General features: G+C 41.7%; 1 protein-coding gene and 1 long non-coding RNA gene across 2 annotated transcripts; both read left to right on the top strand.

Annotated features, from left to right (window-relative positions):
• The first annotated feature begins 976 nt into the window (after positions 1-976).
• LOC131481160 (uncharacterized) lies at positions 977-3,060 on the top strand. The gene is made up of 2 exons (XR_009246105.1): positions 977-1,111; positions 2,776-3,060. It is a non-coding gene; the product is annotated as an uncharacterized LOC131481160 (long non-coding RNA).
• Positions 3,061-3,422: 362 nt separating this feature from the next.
• On the top strand, positions 3,423-4,240 carry LOC101528371 (vomeronasal type-1 receptor 100-like). Its single transcript, XM_004599593.2, has one exon. The coding sequence runs from the start codon at positions 3,423-3,425 to the stop codon at positions 4,122-4,124; it is 702 nt and encodes a 233-aa protein (XP_004599650.2). The 3' UTR covers positions 4,125-4,240.
• Positions 4,241-19,814: the final 15,574 nt, after the last annotated feature.

The following is a 19,814-nucleotide window of genomic DNA, read 5'->3' as shown; positions in this document are numbered from 1 at the left end:
GTCTGCTGGTTCACTCCCCAGATGGCTGCATTGGTCCAGAACTGAGCCAATCTGAAGCAAGCCTGCAGCAGAGTCTTTCAAGTACAAGTCCAAGGATTTAGGCTGTCCTCTGTTTGTTTCCCAGGCCACAGACACTGAGCTGGATGAGAAGTAGCGCACCAGGGGCCTGAATAGGTGCCCACATAGGATCTCAGAGTGTGCAAAGTGAGGACTTTAGTTACTACACTTCACATTTTCTATGCATGATTTTTCTATGTATGATTGGTTGGATCAGTAGGGGATGGCATAAAGAAGTGGGACCCAGCACCCACATAGGTGACCCAGAAAACTCTTGGATCGTGGCTTGATAAAAGTTCAATTCCAGCCATTGTGGTCATTGAAGCAGTGAATCATTGGATAGAAGATTTTTCTCTCTGACTCCGTTTCTCTGTAAATCTGATCTTCTTTTCAGAAAAATTAAAATATTATATAAAATATGATTATATTGTATATACACATTATACATAATATTTAAACGTATTTTTATATGTAATATATTTAGGTAAAAATATTCTTTTCAGAATAAAAGTAAATATTTTGTAAATATATCTATATATATCAGCAGAGAAATAAAGAGCTTATGAGATTTGAAGTAAGTTGTGCAACTTGATCAACCTAAAAGCTGGACCTGATGAACATTTTCAGACATTAAAAACAGTATAAAGCCAAAAAGTTAACTTGAGGAAATGATCACTTCTGACTTTCAGATACTTCTTCCAAGTTGACTTATGAGTCTTGGGGGTGAGTGGCAGAGGTAGGATGAGATCATAGTCAAGTCCAAGGAACCTGGACCCTCTGAGACCTGCTCATCATCATGTTGCCTTCTGCTCATTAGTGCAGGTTCAGTGTAACTAAGACCTGGGTGTTTATGGACTCAACAGCCAAGGTCTCAGCAAGGGAGAGAACAGAGCTGTCCCCAGGGACCCAGAACATGCAAAAGGAGCCAAACTCATCATATTGACATGCTGACAGCAGTGACAGTATCCCTGAGTGCTGGAACTCAGGCAAGCATAAACAGGCCTGGCTGTGCTGCTCTGCCACAGCTCCTGCCACAGCCCTGCAGACTGCTCAGGTGAGTGAGGCTGAGTGTGTGTACAGGGGTAGCTCCATCTCCTTTGGAAGGGAAGCTGTCCCAGACAAAGAGACAAAGATGTTCAGGGTCTGGTAGAGAGTGGGCATTTTCTCAGCTTCCCTGACCCCTTTAGAAGAAGAAGGTGTGAACACTCAGGGAGAGGGTGACTGGTTATCACTTCCCTGTTCATCCAGTAGACCCTGCTTGTTTGGTCCTGGATGGAGACTTTGTGCAGCAGAGGCAATGATGCTCCGAACCTGAGATTGTAGCATTTCTCTGGTGTGAGTGAAGCTGGGAGCATGAGGCAGCAATGGGCTTACAGCCTGGGTGGGGAGGCCCCTTCCTATAGGCTCCTGGCTTTTGTATATCTTAGCTTCCAACACTGGAGTTTTTGTTTTTTGGTTTTTGGTTTTTTTGCTTTTATTTCAGTGTTTCTTCCTTCTGGTGTCCTTCAGTGCTTCGTGACATTTTATAATTAAATAAAAAAATTTTGGCCCACAATATCACATAGTACCTAAGTTTAGAGAATTGATCAAATGTGAAAACTAGTATAAGGATGCATAACAACACAGACAGGTGTGTTCAGAAATCAGTCTATTTCTTGGTTGGTACTGACATGAGCATTGCATGCATTTACCCCTTTAATTCTCACAGTAAACCTTGGTGATACAAAGCACCATCCTGTAATAGATGATAAGTCTGGGTCTGAGGGAGCCAGGTTGCAGTTCTAGGGTCATATATGGTAATGTTCCCTAAGAAGATGGAGAGTAAGGACAAGGTACACAGGAAAACAAAACAGAGGAAGCAAAGCAATGAAAAAACCTTTTCTCTGATCTCTCCCAGAGGTAGAGCAGAGCAGAAGCCTCAGCTCTGCCACGCCCACCTTGGGCAAGGGGCCTTTCCTTCCCTCTGTGTTAGCTACTGAGCAATGAGTTTGAAAAGGTCAAGTACAATTTTTCTGAGATGCTGCAACTCATGTTAAATGTACATATGATTCTTACATTTAGATTTTATTGTCTATGTACATATATTACTTGCATCAATTGACAGAATACAACATGATAGTTCAGTCCTAAATACAATGTGAAAAAAACAGAGCCTGACTACTGCTGCATTTAAATACCTCTCAGGTTATCAATACCCTGTGTTGGGAGCTTTGAAAATCCTCTCTATGGGCTGCTCTGAATCATGCATTAGTCCTGCTTCATCATGCATATTTTGCTGAGCTGTAGGAGGTCAAAGTTACTCCTCCAGTTTAGCCTCAGCCTTCTGTCCACTGACTTTCCTTTCCCTCCTATGCAACTACTTGTGTGTGATTGATATTTTTGCTATGAAATTTTCACTCCCATAGGTAAGTGAGAACATGCAGTATTTCTCTTTCTCAGTCTCGCTGATTTCCCCAAATTCATTGGGGGAGTGGTTAGGAGGAGTTCCATGAGACTAGACGGGTAAGTTGAATGTGAACAGTGAAAAGGAAGGACCTCAGCATTTTGATTTAGAACTGATGAAATGCTATTGTAACTGAATCCACATCTTTCTTGTGACAAACCTCTAGTAAATTTGGATGTAATTGATACACAGTGTGCTTTTGCGAAAAATCAGGATAATGCACTAACACACAGTTATTGTTTAAACTGTAACTTTCACCATGTTTGTTTCAGCAGAAAGAAGACAAAAAGAAGATACCAAGTAGAGATGAGAGACTAGAGCCGGCATGGTGATTCAACAGGCTGATCCGATACCTGCAGCACCATTATTCCACTTGGTAGTTAGTTCTAGCATTGGTTGCTTCAATTCTGATTCTCCTTGTTTATGGACTGGGCAATCATCAGAGGATGACTCAAGACCTTGGGTACCTGCAGCCACTGGGAATGCTAGACTGCCTCTCTCTTTCTCCTGCTCTCTGTATACCTTCGTTTTAAAAAATAAATAAATCCAAAGGAACGATACGTTTTATGCTAAAGACAAGGAATGAACTGTGAACATGTTGTTGCATCAGTGCTATTCTTTTCACTAAGTCCAAAGCACATCCACTGATCTGAAACTGTCATGCTCACTTCTTTGTGTTATGCAAGTTTTCTGTAGGTCATTCCTTGAAGTCAGAAGATACACAGAGTCACCTCATCCAAAAAAAATGAGCTTCCTTTCTCTCACGGGGCCTGGAATTTTGGGAAACTTCCTTATGCTTTTGAAACATGTACGTACTTTAGTCATGAGTCAGGAGAAAAATTCCATAGACCTTATCCTCATTCAATTGGCTATTTCAAACATTGTCATTATTTGTACCACAGGGATCAGAGACATAACCACAATGGTGTATTTTAGTAACTTCCTGCTAGGTGAGATTATTTGTAAAACTGTGGTTTACCTGAGTAGGGTGGCACGGGGCATCTCCATCTGCACCACCTGCCTCCTCAGTGTAGTCCAGGCCATCACCATCAGTCCCAGGAACACCTTGTGGAGAAAGTTCAAACCACGCACTGCATGGCAGGTTCTTCCCCACCTCCTTCTCTTCTGGGTCTTTAGCTTTCTCATAAGCTCTAACCTGTTGCACTACATCACAGCAGTCAACAACAAGAGTGAATGTAATGTTAAAATGTATGTTGGTTATTGCTACATGCTGCCAGCTCCACAAATCATCAGGTTGTTCTTCCTCTGCCTCATGGCTCTCCGGGACTTCACCTTTCAGAGTCTCATGGGCTGGAGCAGTGGGTACATGGCTCTTTATCTGTACAAACATCACAAACGTGTCCTCTACCTCCAGAGCTCAAGGTTTGCCAAATATCCCAGCCCAGAGATCAGAGCTACTCAGAGTACACTCATTCTCATGGCCTGTTTCCTGTTCTTTTATTGGACAGATTTCATTTTGTCCTTCTACATAGGGATCACATTGTCAGAGGAATCAACAACATTACATGCTAAAATATTTCTAGAAGTTGGTTATTGCAGTCTGAGTCCCTTTGTCCTGCTCAGCAGGGGTATTCATATTACTGGATGCTGGAGTGCTCACTGAGAACCTCAAGGAACTGCTTCTGCACAATCCTTCAGGTATGAAATTTTTATTTCTAGGGATTGCCTTTCCTTGCATTCATTATAATATTAAATTCATTAAAGTCATGCAAACGGACTTATTTTAAAAATAAATTTGTACCAGGCAATCTATGCCTGTTCAAGGCTTCCAGTAAGTGGAAAATATAGATTTGTCCCAGTTTCCCATTCTGATATCTCTGCCATATTGCTTTTACCTTCTTGCTTATACAGCTGGGGCTGTTGTTTATTTGGCATTCTGAGTTTGAAGATAAAGGAAAATAACAGAAAAAGAGATTCTATGTGTTTGCCGACACACGCACATGCACATACAGAAAGAGAGAGAGAGAGAGAGAGAGAGAGAGAGAGAGAGAGGGAGAGAGCAAGCTGAAAATTTGTAGCAGAAGAAACAAACAAAAAACACTTTTAAGAAATTCCTGGGGCACATTTTATATGTTGGTAAAATTATAGTCTATGCATGCTACAAATTTAAGGTTGGCAGAAATGCTGTCATATACTGGAGCACATGATCTACTGACACATATCTTTTTCACAAGATATCCTAGGTCAGGCTACTCGTTCTCAGCATGGAAAAGTCTAATTCCTGTTCCTGGTGTCAAGAGACAAATCAATTTCTAGGCGGGAGAAGGACAGAAGTCAAGGAGATTACGAATATTTTCTTTGATTTCTCAGAATTCATGGACCTGACTTCGAATGACTTCTCTTGATTTGAGATACATCTTTTAGAAATTTAACCTGCTTTCTGAGTGATGGACCCATAATGGTAACGTGATAGGCATTAATTACTGTGCATACCTGTGTGGCTTTTCACTGAGTCAGTTTTTGAAATCTGACATCTGTGTTCATAATCACATGTGTATAGGGCAGAGGTCTGCACAGGGAGTTCACAAGGGCATCCTCCTTCTGGGTTTGCTCCCACAATTTAACCTGCCTGATGGTCACTTAGTGCGCTTAGTGCTTAGCTTTCACACCCCTTGGCCAGAAGGTTGGGGCTCTCATTTCCATACTATGATGGCTTTGCCTTGTGTTCTCCAAGACTGTGCTGCATTTTCAGCCAATCCACAGGTGGAAACTGGTATAAAACAACCATGGAATTTGCTGTACACTTCTGCGTCCATGGTTCCTCTGAACCTGGAAGGAATGACAAAATACACACGATAAGTTGGATGTGCATGGAGATGTCCCAGTTCTGCCTTCTTCTGCCTGTAGGAGCAAGCGTGGAGAATGTGGATTCTCATTCCCTATCTCCTGGTTGCTGAGCAAGTGTTCTACCACTTTAAGTAACTGTATTATGTGGCATGACTTGCTGCTCTTGTGAGGGCAGTAGGCAAGCTGAATGTAGGCAAGCTGTTGGGGATCCAAGGACAGATGAAAGGTCGAGGCCATTTATCAACAATCTGAGTTGACCAAGGGCAGGGCAAATTCAAGGACTGCACCCTCCACCCCCATGAGAGGAAAAGGAACAAGTTGATGTTGAAAAATCACATTGCTTCCAGATTTCAACAGACTCTAGGCAACTGGGGAGCACCTTCTGAGAACCATTCAGTTTAATTTTACTATTTGCTGGGGTTGGAGTTGCCTTTCTCTGGGAGAGTGGTGTAATCATTTGGTTCTTTCTGTTTTGAGCCACGTAACTCTTGTGTATTAGATGAATGACAGGTACACCATGGAGCACAAATATCTCATCATGTGTAAGGTGTTTAATATTTCAATAAATTGATATATTGGACTACAAAGTGTGTGTGTTTTCCTTTGCATAATGTTCATATATATATGCATATATTGTGGTATGGCTGAAAAATGCTAGGTCACACATTATGCTTATTTAGGTGGGATTGACACAATCTAATTTCTCAGCAATTTTCATAAATGTATTATTAATTGCAGTCATTATACTGTACAGATGATCTTAACTTATCCATCCTTAATTGAAATGTGTTCTTTGTCCACCATCCCCTCAGATCCTGATCTATTCTAAGACAGTGGTGACAAGCATTCTCTTCTCTGCTTCTGTGAGTGGGACTTTTTCCATATCTGAGAGAAATCAGACAGCATCCGTCTTTATATTCCTGCTTGATCTCATATAACATCCTACCCTCCAGCTTCATACCTACTTCTTCAAAATGACAGAATGCCATGATCTTTAGTGCAAAATGGTTTGTAACTGTGTATCTGCAACACATTTTCTTTATTCATTTGTTTGCTCATGGAAACTGAGGTCAATTGCATGCCTTGGCTGTTGGGAATAACCCTTGCAATGAATGTGGGAGTGCAGACAGATCTACATGCTGGCACTTGCAGGCAGAGAATTAGCCAGTTGAGCCATCATGCTGGTCCCAGGAGTTCTCTTTTATCTTCATGAGGCAGCATCATCCTGTGTGCCATAATGGCTGTTTTAATTTATATTCTCACCAAACATACCCAAGAGTTCCCTTTCATTCACAAAGTAACAGAACTTGCTATCTTCTCTCTTTTGATAATAGTCATTCTCACATGACATACTAGCATAAAAAAAAGAATAAGCATGGATATTATGGCAATATTTTAAGATGCCATTAGGGATGAGCGTATCTCTTTATGGTAGTTCTTGTTCTTGGCCGCTGGACACTTTGATTTAGATTCTTGTTAATGTGTGTCAGAAATAGCATATAACACCTCAAGTACTTGTTTATCTGCTAGGCATATGAGTGACAGATGGAGTTCTGGGATTCTAGCTTAGGTCTTTCCCACTTCACCTTGCATGGGCATTTGGAGAGTAAAAGGATATATGAAAGATTTCTCTCTTTCTCCCTGTCCTTTAGCTTTTGCTATACCTAATACACAAATAAATGCATAATAAATGTATATACATACACATATATAATTAAAATAAAATATAAATTCACAAATAAATACTTTAAAAATAATATGGGTAAATTTTTGTAAGACCTTATCTGGAACACATTGCAGCAGGACAAGTCTGGGAGTGGTCAGGGCCTTGGGGTTGGAGTGGCTTGCAGCTCCCTGCAGTGTGGCAGTTGTGGGGGGTGTCCCTGCCGGGTAGGATCTAAGGCTGGGGACTCAAGGCTGAGTCCTTGGCTTTGAGCAACCAGTGCAGCAAATGGTACCAGGCTGTGCCTGCTGGCTGCCCAGGGGCAAGCTCTGGGGTTTTTAGGATAGGTAATTGCTGCTTAGGGACACCCATGAATAAGGCCAACTTTAGTGAAGGTGAGAAATGAATTCTGGGTGATTCCTAGTAACAGGGTCATGAAAATTTCAGGCAAGCACGGGGACTGCGACCTGATGGTTTGAAGGGGAGTGTCCATCAGACCTATTTGGGCCAGACTGATTCACCAGCCAAATTAGGAATCCTGAGATGGGCTGTAAGCATAGAGCATCTCTGACTGCCACACACTAGTCCACACCAAAGCTATTGATGGGGGCCTGTCTGGCAGGGCTAGGTACCGTTACTGGAGTGGGTGGTGGAATAGTGGACTGGTCACATTTGGCAGGGTCAAGACAGTAACCAGCATGCAAGAGAACTAGGTCCAGGGGTGAACTCTGTGGAGGAATTGTGGGTCCAACCCTGTGGAAATACAAGTCCCGCAGGTTAGCTCTCGAGTTGGGGTTAGTGACGGGCTAAGCTAGGAGTGACCATGGCACCTGCCATCACTTATGGGAAACTCCTCTGTGGGAACACAGCCCTTACTGATGATTGCAAGAACCACAATAGGGAGCAACCCAGACCAGGCCAGAGGAAGATACCCACTGCCATACATATGGCATAGGTGGGGGGCAGACAAGGCTGAACCTGTTCACATCAGCTGCTGGTGAATATGAGCACCAGCATAGAGTGTGGGTCAGGCCAGTTTCTGTTGCAACACATATCAGTACACATTACAGAATGCCAAGGTGAGGTGAGCCATACCAGATGTGGTTGCACCACCCAAACAGCACACAGAAGAATCACGGTGGGAGGAGGCAAAGCCAGCAGGGGAATGTGGGCTCCCCTGCTGGACAACCACTCCCACTGGAGGGCATGAGTTGGGATGGGGGCAGACCAGACCAGGCAGGGCTAAAACACCTGTGGGCCTCATGTGAGCTAGATTGGGGAAGGACCAGATTGGGCTGACTGTTCTGACTGGTGCAAGCAAAAATTAGAGTGGGTGAGGGTTGATTGGGCTTTGCCACATCATCAGATGGCAGAGGCTGGCACTGGGGGCCAATTCTGTGAAGTTAAATGCCAGAACAACGTGGAGAGGGCATAATCCAGAAGTTGGAGTGACCTAGTAGGGAGATAGTGAGCACCTCCCTCTTGGGTTACCACTCCCACTGGAGAACACGAAAACTAGGAGAGGGGCAGGGATGGCTAAACAGAAAGACAATGCCAGTATGTGTGTGGGCTGGATAGTAGGTTGGTTGGGTTGAACTAGGCTTCAATGCCCATTGATGTGCATGAGAGCTAAAGGGGATGTGGGACAGACTGAACAAGCCTGTAGTACATAGTGGTATGCATGGAACCAGGGTAGGGAACAGGTGTGGTGGGGGTTATGGGGAGTCGCCCCAACTAGGCTGCACCTCCCACTGGTTTGCGTGAGGACCAAGTATGAAGTGGGTAGGATGGAGCTGGACTACAACACCAATTGGTTCAAGTGGATGACAGGGCTGGAAACAGAAATGATCCAACAATTGCAACGAACAGCATGTGCACAACCTGATTGGGGCGACAGACTGTGCCGGACCCTGTACTGGCAAATTCACAGAAAAATTAGGTTTGGGATCATCTCAGATGAGGTTTCTTTGGAGATCCCTCCAACTGAACCGCTGGTCTCAGAACCCCAACCATGAAGAGACTATGTCAGCCAGTGGATTCTGAATAGTTTTCATCGTGATTGGAATGGTGAGATTGGCAGCAATTCAGACCTGTTGAACTATCAAAACTGCTTGAGCAGGACCCTCGGAGCGTGCCTCACATTGGGGACCTGGGATGTGTGGGAGTGTGGGTCAGGCTTTTCCCTTTGTTTGTTTATCCCCTGACCCCAGATACAGGGGAAAAAATGATATTATTGTGTAAACAATGGTATTACCCACTTTCCTGTAGCACTTGACCCTTTGTACCCTAATCTACTGAGTGAGATTATTTTAAAAAAATAAAAAAACAACCAAACAAACAAAACAAACAAAAAAACCTTATATGTAAGACATTTTGTCTAAAAAATTTATGGAGACATGCTAAAATTTAAAGAATTTTGCTTTAAATTATTCCCACACCTCCGTATCAAAGAGGAGCGGGAGAGGTCAGAAAAGTGTTGATTATAACTCAAAGCACATGGGAGTTCATTACCTAACTATGTCGATTTTCATGCATTTGAAAACTTTCCTTAGAAGTTTATAAATGTGACATCTCATTCACTCAACGTTATAAAAGCAATTTTGTCTTTAAAAATAAAGCTTATTTATTTATTTCTTCTAAGTTGTAGTCAGAGCTTTGGCTGGGTCAGGTAGAAGCCAGCAGCCAGGAACTCCTTCTGAAACTCCCACTTGGGTTCAGCGGCCCCATTACTTGGGCCATCATCTCCTGTCTCCCAGAATGCAGTGGTAACCATGCTGCAAGCAGAGGTGCCAAGACCGAATCAGTCTGCTGATGGAGACTGCAGGCACACTGAGTGGTCCTTCACTCAGCATTTCACACAAAGTAACTCCCAAAAGTTTCATTTGAGAATATTCTGCTCACATGATTGAAATTGGTCTCTGCTTTCTATCACAGGCCGATGTGCTCACTGGTAAGCTTTTGGATGGGATGAGTCTTCTGTAAAGTCTGTAAATGGTCCACACTTTGATTTATTAACACTCCTATTGTATTAATCACATGCATGATCAAAGAACATTGTCTGTGTGTAATTTCAATTTAAAGACTATATAAGCCTGTATGTTCCAAGAATATACTTGGCAGTTACTAAAAATAAGGGTAATAAATATATGTACTGCTATGGAAACAAGTTTATGCTATACAATTAATTGAAAACAAGTTACAATATGAATTTGGTTTTATTAGGATGGAACAAAGATCTGCTTTCCTAAAAAAGTCTAGAAAGATGTATACCCAAATATTGATTCTCTTTATTTCTGAATTATGTAATAAAGAGCAACATAAAATTTCAAAAAAAAGACTATATAAGCTTGCTGAAAAACTACATAGAATAACTATATGCAAAAATACTTTATAAAATTACTTTCTGTATCAATGATACTTTAAACCATCACCATACTTACTGTTGGGAAAGTGCTGCAGGACGTCCCAAGTACTTGGGCCATGTACTTGACATTGGGGGAGGGGTGAGGTGGTGAACCAATGGATGTAAGATCTTTCTTTCTCTGTTTCTCCTTCTCTCTGAATTCTGCCTTTCCATTAAAATTAAATAAATCTTAAAAAAATCTTTTGAGATGGTATGGATAAAAATCTAGATCCTGGACAGAATGGTTTCTTACTCCAATTTTAAAACTAGTGGCATACAGGCTAGGATATCAGTGATAATCACACTCTTATTTATGACATAGATAGAAGCTGTGCAAAATCTATAGCACTACAATTGACCAATGATACAAATTCAAGTGTTCTGAAGTTATGCAACTGCTATATATAAGGACCATGGAAAACACTCAATAATATATATACTTTATTTCATAAGCAAAGAATTTTCTGATGTAATACATAGTAAGAAAGAATCTCTCCTAAACACTTGCATGTGGGACTCAGTATACAATCTCCAATAACTGAGCTCAGGTAGCTCACAAGGAAGGAAGCAATGACTCTAACAATAAAATGAAATATTCCCTCGGTATGATGCCCAGGTAGATTGATTAGTTAGTTTTCGCTCACTACAATGAAATGTCTGACACTGTTAATTTATAAAGAGAAAAAGTTTAAGTGGCTCACAGTTTTGAATATTCAAATTCAACTTTGGGAGGTCCCATTGGCTTGGCATCCCATCAAAGCAAAGGACAGCAATGGTGAAGTGTGTATAGAACAAAGATGAGATGGGCCCAGGTTCCAGTTTGGATACCAATCCTCTTATTAGAACTACCCTTAAGGGCACAGCCACAATGATCTGGTGGCCTTCCACCAGTCCCACCTCCTTAACACTATGATTTGATTATTTTCTCTATTTCAGTGTCATTAACTATTGACTAGTGTGTTTAAGCCTTTGCCTGAGTTTGAGAGCCCTATAGCTGCCCTTTCTAAATCATCTCATGCAAGCTTTATATTAATCCTACAAGGCAGACTGTACATGAGGAGCAAGACACAAGTGATGCCACTTGAGGAAGGAGTATAGTAGGTCGTTCATCATTTCTCAAACTCCCATACATCATTTTGCCAACACATTGTGTGGCACAAAATAAATCACAAATCTGTTAATGAATAAACAATGAACAAGGGATTTTCAACAAACCAGTCTATGTATTTTATTTACAATAAGGAAGCTGTGCCAGAAGTTGAATTGTATTGGGTAGGGTATTTGGTTCATTTTTAAAGAGCAATGCAATTGTCAAACAAATCAAGAGTCCATTTCCTTCCTACAAGCTAGCTACCAGTAAAGTTCAACATAAATAACAGGATGACTTGAGAAGAAACAGTAGGACAGACTGTCTGGAATCTTGAGTTCACAGATTGCTGGTACTGGAAACAGAAGTCAGATGCTGCAGGCAATTGTCTGTGGGTGTAGAAAAATCCAGGACCAAGGCTGAGGCTGTGGGCAAGTGTCTGTAGCAGAGCACAGGACTGTGTGCTTTAAGATATGCTGAGACACTCCTGTACTTATCTGTGCTTGGACCATACTGTTGCTTCCTGATCATTAAACACTGGCAGGTTAACATCAATACGGGGCATATCTATCAATTTTCATGTCACATCAAATTCTATAATTTGTCTCGCCAACCATTTCAACGTAAGATTGCGGCAGCAACCCTTTTAGGTCTGCCACCTTCCTCAAAGAAGTTGGCTTCCCAGTGGTTGCCTGCTTTCATAGTCTTTTTAAACAAGAATTATTTATTTTTTATTAGAAAGTCAGATACACAGAGAGGAGGAGAGACAGAGAAAAAGATATTCTGTCAGTTAATTCACTCCCCAAGTGGCCACAATGACTGGAACTGAGCTGAGCTGAGCCAATCCAAAGCCAGAAGTCTGGGGCTACTTCTCTGGGTCTCCAATGCAGGTGCAGGACCCCAAGGCTTTGGACCATCCTTGAATGCTTTACCAGGTCACACAAGCAGGGAGCTGGATGGGAAGTGGGGTTGCCTGTATTAGAACCGGCACCACATGTGATCCTGGTACATGCAAGTCGAGGACTTTAACCACTAGGCTACCACCCCAGGCCCTGCTGTTCTATTCATAGTCTTTATCTTCTGTCTGTCTCTTTTCTTATTTTTTCAGTTGTACATCACCTCCTCTGGAACCCTGCTCCAGGCAGTGGTAGATAAGATGATGAAGATAAATTCACAAGGGATCACATACGGTAAAGCAACAGTTCTTCAGTAGAGGTGGATTGACAGGAACAATAGCTGAACATTCTTTTCAAAGATATCTTCTGGGCAAACACTGATGAGGTGAAATAGACTGGCATGAGTGTGCAGAGGAAGAGACAAACACAAGTTGAAATAAAAATAACATATGACATTCACATATGTAAATTATACTCAAGTCATATCATTTTTATTAACATTTACTTATTTATTTGAAAGACAGAGTTACAGAGAGAGAAGAAACAGAAGAGAAACAAAATCTTTCTTCCACTGGTTCTCTCTCCACATGAACCCACAGTGCAGGTGGGCCAGGCAGAGGCCAGGAGCCTGGAACTTCTCTTGAGTACAAGTACTTGGATCATCTTCCTCGGCTTTTCCAGGCACAGACAGGGAGATAGATTAAAATGAGAGCAAGTAGGACTCAAGCCAGTGTCCACATTGGATGCCAGTGCTGCAATGTGGTGATGTAACTTATGAAGCCACAGAGGTGCTCCCCAATTCATATTTCATATATATATATATGTATATATATAATTACTTTATTATTATAATTATTCATTTATTTTCCCAATATAGACTTACATGTGCTTGGGATCATAATGATCTCCCTCCCTGTACTCCTCTTATTATTTCTCCACAAGTTATTACAATGGCATAGCTATTCATTTCACTGTTAGAGGCTAACCGTTCTGATATATAAATCCTTCATGACATGTTAAATTTAGAAAACAGGACAACAATTTAACATAAAAGTGTAACCAAAATTAGCAATAGAAATTCTACTATTATTTAAAATAGACACATGCTGTATACACCATTCTTGCCCAGTATTCAATCTCCCTTATTGAGTTTACCAAGTGTGTATGTGTGTGTGTGTGTGTGTGTTCTGTGCATTAGTTGTCACTTATCAGAGAAAGGGAATGGCTTATTTTACTAAACATAATGATTTCCAGCTTGGTCTGTGTTGTTACAACATTTCATCCTTTTTTATGGTGTAGAGGTACCGCATTTTCTTATCCATTCATCTGTTGATGAGTATCTGGTTATTTCCATGTCTTAGCTGTTGTGAATTGTGCTACTGTAAACATGGGATTGCAGGTACCTCTTCCATATGCAGCCTTATGATATGGTTTGATATTATTCTGGGTGTTCATGACCCCCAAAAGGTCATCTGTTAAAGGTTTGCTACCCAAATTCCTATGTTATGGACACCACGATGGTAGAAACTTCATCCAGTGTTTGCGTTTATAACAGGGCCTTTGGAGATGACCGGATTGGGTCAATAGGGCAGAGCACACATGACTTAACATGACACTGATATAAACTCTGTTTCCTCCATAAATAACTCTCTGCAAACAGCAGAGCACAAATCAATGCAGTCCATCCATTCGGGAATCTTAATTTACTACAGCAGGTACTGAAAAAAAACACTTCCTTTATTCTTAACAACAACAGCAGCAACAGCAGCAACAAAAACAAAAACAGAAACAAAAAAAAAACATGAAAAATCTAGAGGGGTCTTTTTGGAGGATGGACTTATTTGGGAGGCAGAGAAGCAGAAAAAGAGCAAGCTCCCACACGTGTGTAACACATCTTATTCACCTCTTTCAATCCTCATGTGTCTTCAAGTCAAAGTATTCCCTGTTGACAAGGGATAGTTGGGCCTAAAATTTTTTTTTTTTTACTTTTTACTTGAGAGACAAAAAGACTAAAAGTGAGAAACAGAGATCTTCCTTCCATTGATTTCACTTCCTGCATGCTGACAGCAGCTGGGACTGGGCCAAGCTGACATTGAGAGCCAGGAACTCAACTTGGTCTTGCTCCTCTGTTGTAGGATCCCTTAGCTTGAGGCATCAGCTGATTCATCCCAAAGTATGTGTTAGTGGGAAGCTGGAATGGAAAACCCAGCAGGACACAGGCCAAGTGCTCCAAGATGAAAGCAAGTTTTTCAAGTAATATCTTCACAGATATGTCAAATGACCATGCCATTTTAGATCTCTTAATCCACTCTCAGTGTCCATCTTTTAATTAACACTTAATGTGATCACGGAATGGCTGAGTTAATACATACCATATTCATTACTCTTTCCTAACTGTTGTACTTGTTTCTATTTTTAACAAATCTTCCACTCTTGGGCCTGGCATGGTACTCTAGCAGCTAAAGTCCTCGTCTTGCACATGCTGTGATCCCACATGGGAGCTGGTTCTAATCCAGGTGGCCATGCTTCCAATCAAGCTCACTGCTTGTGGTCTAGGAAAGCAGTTGAGGATAGCCCAAAGTGTTAGGACTGTGCACACCCAAGTGAGAGACACAGAAGAGGTTCCAGGTTCCTAACTTCGGATTGGCACAGCTCCAGCCATTGCAGCCACATGGGGAGTGAATCAAAGGATGGAGGATCATTCTGTCTGTCTGTCCTCCTCTCTCTATATCTGACATTCCGATAAAAACAATAAAAATGAATCTTTAAAAAGAATCCACTCTTTCTCTGTGTTACTGTTTATTTTACATTATTTTTACTCTCTTCATAAATGTCTTATAACACTTTTATTCTGATTTTTAGTGTTTGCCATGGTATTTACAATGCACTTTTAGAGATAATCCAAAGCCACTTTGAATGATACGAACAATGCACAAACGGTGCGGGCTCTGTGTAACAAATCTCCCTCTCTCCCCCCATTCCATTTCTGTCACTCATGTCCCATGTAACTGCACGGAATCAGTGAATACAGTGCTGCAATCATCACCTGGAGTATGATGTTGTCTGTGACATCAGTTAAGACTAGAGGGAGAGATGTGGATACACGGTGCTTGAGCTGCTATTCAGTGTGATCACATCCCATGCAGAGTGCTGGTTTGAGTCCTAGCTGTTGCTTCGGCTCCACTTCCTACTAACATACACAGAGCAGGTGATGTCTCACATGCTTGAGTTCCTGCCACGCAGCTGAGACATCCAAGGCTGAATTAACCCACTTCAGGGTGGGTTCCTCGTTGAACGAAGCTATCTCTCTTTCTCTACTTCTCGATTAAAATAAAGAAAATAGATTTTATTTTACCTTCATTTATATCTTCCCTAATTTAGATCTAAATTTCCTAACTTCTCTGAAGAAATTCATTTTCCATTTATTGCAAGTGCTACAAACTCAGCTTTTGTTTGTCTGAGAGGGCTTCTTGGTCGATTTTGAGGGACATTTTATCTTGCCATAGATTTCTCAGTTGTAGTTATCTTCTGTGATGACTTTAGAAAAATTTGACGATAATTGGATCATATCTCATGCATCCTAAGAACTTGACCCTACTACAGATGTTCTCCCCTTCCCCTGCAGCTACGTGTGCATGGGCTCTGCTGACAAACACTGACTGCACATGTTCAACACTTCCTCCACAAATAAATAAAACTACAGCTGTGTCAATAACTCATTTTTAAAAATCCAATTGCTATGCTCTTCCTTATTAAATGAAATACTGCCTTAATTGCTAACATGATTCAGAGATATCTTTGAATTGGTAACTCCTAAACTTGCTCATTCAAAATATAGTACAAACAGTACAATAAGTGTTCAGCACAATTATTTTTAACATTTTTTATTGTAAAGTCAGATTTACAGAGAGAAAGATCTTCTATTTGCAATTCACTCTCCCAATGGCTGCAGGCTACAAGAGCTGGGGATGAGCTGATCTGAAGCCAGGAGCCAGGTACTTCCTCTATGTCTTCCACATGGCACAGGGTCCAAAGATTTTGGGGCCATCCACTACTGCATTCCTAGGCCTCAAGCTAGGAGCTGGAAGAGAAGTGGAACAGCTAGGATACGAACCAGCATGCAAAAGGGATCCCATAGCGTGAAAGGCAAGGACTTTAGCCACTAGGCTACCATACCAGGCCCAGCAGTAATTATTTTAAATTAAAATACACGAGGATCCTTGAAAATGGTCAGGAGTATTATCTATTTCCCCCTTAAAGGGGACTAGGAAAACACAGAGAAATAACTGAAAATGAGGATATTGTGAAAGGTCAAACAGACAACCCTAAAGAAACTCAGAGGCACGTGCATGGAGAAACTTCGCCTATACAGTACAATGAATACGATCAGCACACTTGTTTCAAATTCAAGACAAGAACACTAGTCTATTGTGTCTGCACACATATTTTCTATTTTGATTCCTTCATCTCTGTTGTTGAAAACGTTGTGCTGCTATTGTTTCCCTCGGCTTACATCTTGGCCAATTCTCTCCTAGCAATTCTGCCAGCAGTGAATTTCTATTTTCTTTCAAACAAGCAGATACACCTTTACAGCTGAAGCACACTTTTCACATAGACAGCATTTTGAGTACAGTTCCTACAGCATTTAATCACATTGATGATGTCACCCTCCAGACCAGAGCCTCTGACCACAGCAGCCCCACCACAGGCCTGTGGGCTGGTGCCTTTCTCCTGATTCCCTTGGTTGTTCTGATTCTTAGGACTCCGAGTTTATCTTTCCTAGGTTTCCCTAAGCATCCAAGTGCTTTGCCGCATAAAAGACCAAGCTGCAAGCAGTTCTTTGGGTGATGGTCAATTGGGAGCATCCAACCAGTGAGGACAGTTGTGCCCATCTGTGCCATCAGGCTCCAAGTCACAAAGCAGGGCAGCATCCACGGAGGTTCAAACTCAGACCTCTGTGTCCTCAAGAGATTGCGAACTTGTTGCCGCAGAACCCAGATTAAGGTGGGAAAACAGTAGACACTGTGTCTGTATCCTGGAAACCCCGATGCACCCTGGGGGTCGGCACTTTACCCCAAGTCATCCATGCAGTAGCATACGCCTCTCTCACCCCTGGAAGCAACCTTGGCCAGTGCCTCCAGGCTGCTTGGAGCCCGTATCAGACCCTGGTGAGTTTATGCCCTTAGGTTGAGGAAAGGCTCTGGATGTGGCTTCATACTCTCTGTGAGGAAAATTCAAGGTAAAGGTCAGAAAGGTAGCAGCAAACCTCAAGATGGGCATTTTGCTTGTTTCCATGTTTTTGCAATTACTGATTGTGCTGCTATGAACATAGGAGTGCATGTTGGTTTCTCATAAAACAAGTGTTCTGGATATATTCCTAGGAGTGCTATAGCTGGGTCATACGGTATGTCGATTTTGAGTTGTTTGAATATTCTCCATACTGATTGCCATAGAGGCTGTACCAATCTGCAACCCCACCAGCAGTGGGGTAGGGTTCCTTTTTCCCCAGTGAAGAAATCGCATTTATTTTTAACATGTTGACTGCTCAATACCATGTCAATTAATTCCATAACGATGCTAAGTGCTGCAGATGGTATATTAGTGCTTTTATTCGACCGGGAAGATACTCTGCTGTCTCTGCCCTCAGACCAGAGAGGGTCTACCCAATAAGTAGTTGGACTTGACTGGACTATAAGATGTTGGACTCTATGCTTGGCATATACTTGCAAAGAGGGAATTTCAACTGAACTTGAACTATGGTTATGCAGCGGGGTGGAGGAACCCCCATGGGGGGAGCGTGGGGGGTAGGATCCCAGATTCTATGTAATTACAACACAATGTAATTAATGAATAAATTTAATTTAAAAAAAACCTGAAGATGGCATATTGTGGAATAGGAAAAATCCAGCGCCAGCGAAGGAAAATCCTGGCTGGGGCTGACGTCATCTTGGTGTTAGGGATGTGCATCTAGGGGACCCCTTGTTCCCGGTGGTAGGGACTTGAGGACTGGCATTTTGCGCTATTAAAGAAAATGACATCAATTGTCCCCACCTGATCTCAAGCCTGCTAGGCAAGCAAGACTAACAACTACACCAAAGTAGCAACACATATTTGTGTTTCTCCTCTCGGTCCTCTTCTTGATAAGGGCACCTTATCAAGATTCCAGGAAGTGTGAACCTGAGTGGTGTGGATGAGATTCTGATGGGCTGGAGACTATGTCTAGACATGTACATGTGTCACGCCACCTCCAGTGGAGCCTGCGTGAGAAATCGCCGGGCCGAGGCGGAAGCTTCAAGGAAGGATGCCTCCTGGATTCGGCTGCATCTCTAGTGGTCTTGGCATTCCTGGCTGTACTCTCTTTGCTCTTATCTTTATGGCTGGAATAATATTGTTTATGTGCGGCAAAGGCTCAATGTTCTTTTATAGTTCTATGAAGCCTTCTGACAGGAGACTGGACAAGGATAGCAAGCAGTATAGGATAAAAACCATTAAGTCACTAGCTTTAATAAACCTACCTGGGACTATTTTTGAGAATTCCTAAAAAGAAGATTATAGTAGAAATCTATAGCTTAAAAAGCCATACAGGAAGAAAAGCTAAGAAAAATAGACAAGTTAATATTGAAACCAATGTAAGGCACAAAACACAATGAGAGCTAACTGCTTAATGATTAAAACTGTAGCTAGTGCCAAACTGTGTCCACAAGAAACAGCAACTGAATTCTGTCACCAGGCTATTAGAGAACAATCTTTTTTCATCAGACCCGCTTACCTCCCTGGAATAATTGTTTGTAGAAATGTAACCACATGAATAAGCAAGAAAATGTCCCTTTGCAATAATCTATTGTATATAAGCTGATGCCTTGCTTTTGCAAAATGCACTCAGATACAACTGCCTTGAGTTGTCGTGTCTGTTTGTCACTCGCCGAATCCTTGCCCACTGTTCCCAGGGTCCTGTTCCCGTCGGACTGATTGCTCCCGGCCGAGCCGGTCAGCCGCATACATGCATTTTTTAGATGAATCCAAGATTGAGTACATGAGATAGTCCGGAGGAAAAAAAAAACAACAAAAACATGATGAGTCTTTGTAACAAAACATTGAAGGGAGGAAGAGGAGACTCGATGGTGTCTGCAAGGCTAAAAATTCACTGACCATCCCCTTGAAAGTTGAAGACACCACTTCCACAGATGTAATCTTTGTACTGTTTGATGATTGCCCATAATAGACATAACAACCCATTATATCCTTATATATTTCACCCCAAATCCTTAACGTAGGAAGATCCTCCTAATAAAATCAAGCCTAGAATCAGATAGCTTTACTGTTGAAACTCACCAAAATTTAAAGAAGAATGAATATCAATTCGTCTCAAACTATTCAAAATACTTCAAAGGGAGGAGGATTCCTTCCAAACACATACTTTTTTTTAATTAATTATTTTGCATTATGTGACAGTTTCA

The sequence above is a fragment of the Ochotona princeps genome, chromosome 1, assembly GCF_030435755.1.
Source record: "Ochotona princeps isolate mOchPri1 chromosome 1, mOchPri1.hap1, whole genome shotgun sequence".
In the NCBI taxonomy this organism is placed as follows: domain Eukaryota; kingdom Metazoa; phylum Chordata; class Mammalia; order Lagomorpha; family Ochotonidae; genus Ochotona; species Ochotona princeps.
The sequence above is the reverse complement of the archived record's forward strand: the minus strand, read 5'-3'. Positions and strand labels throughout refer to the sequence as shown.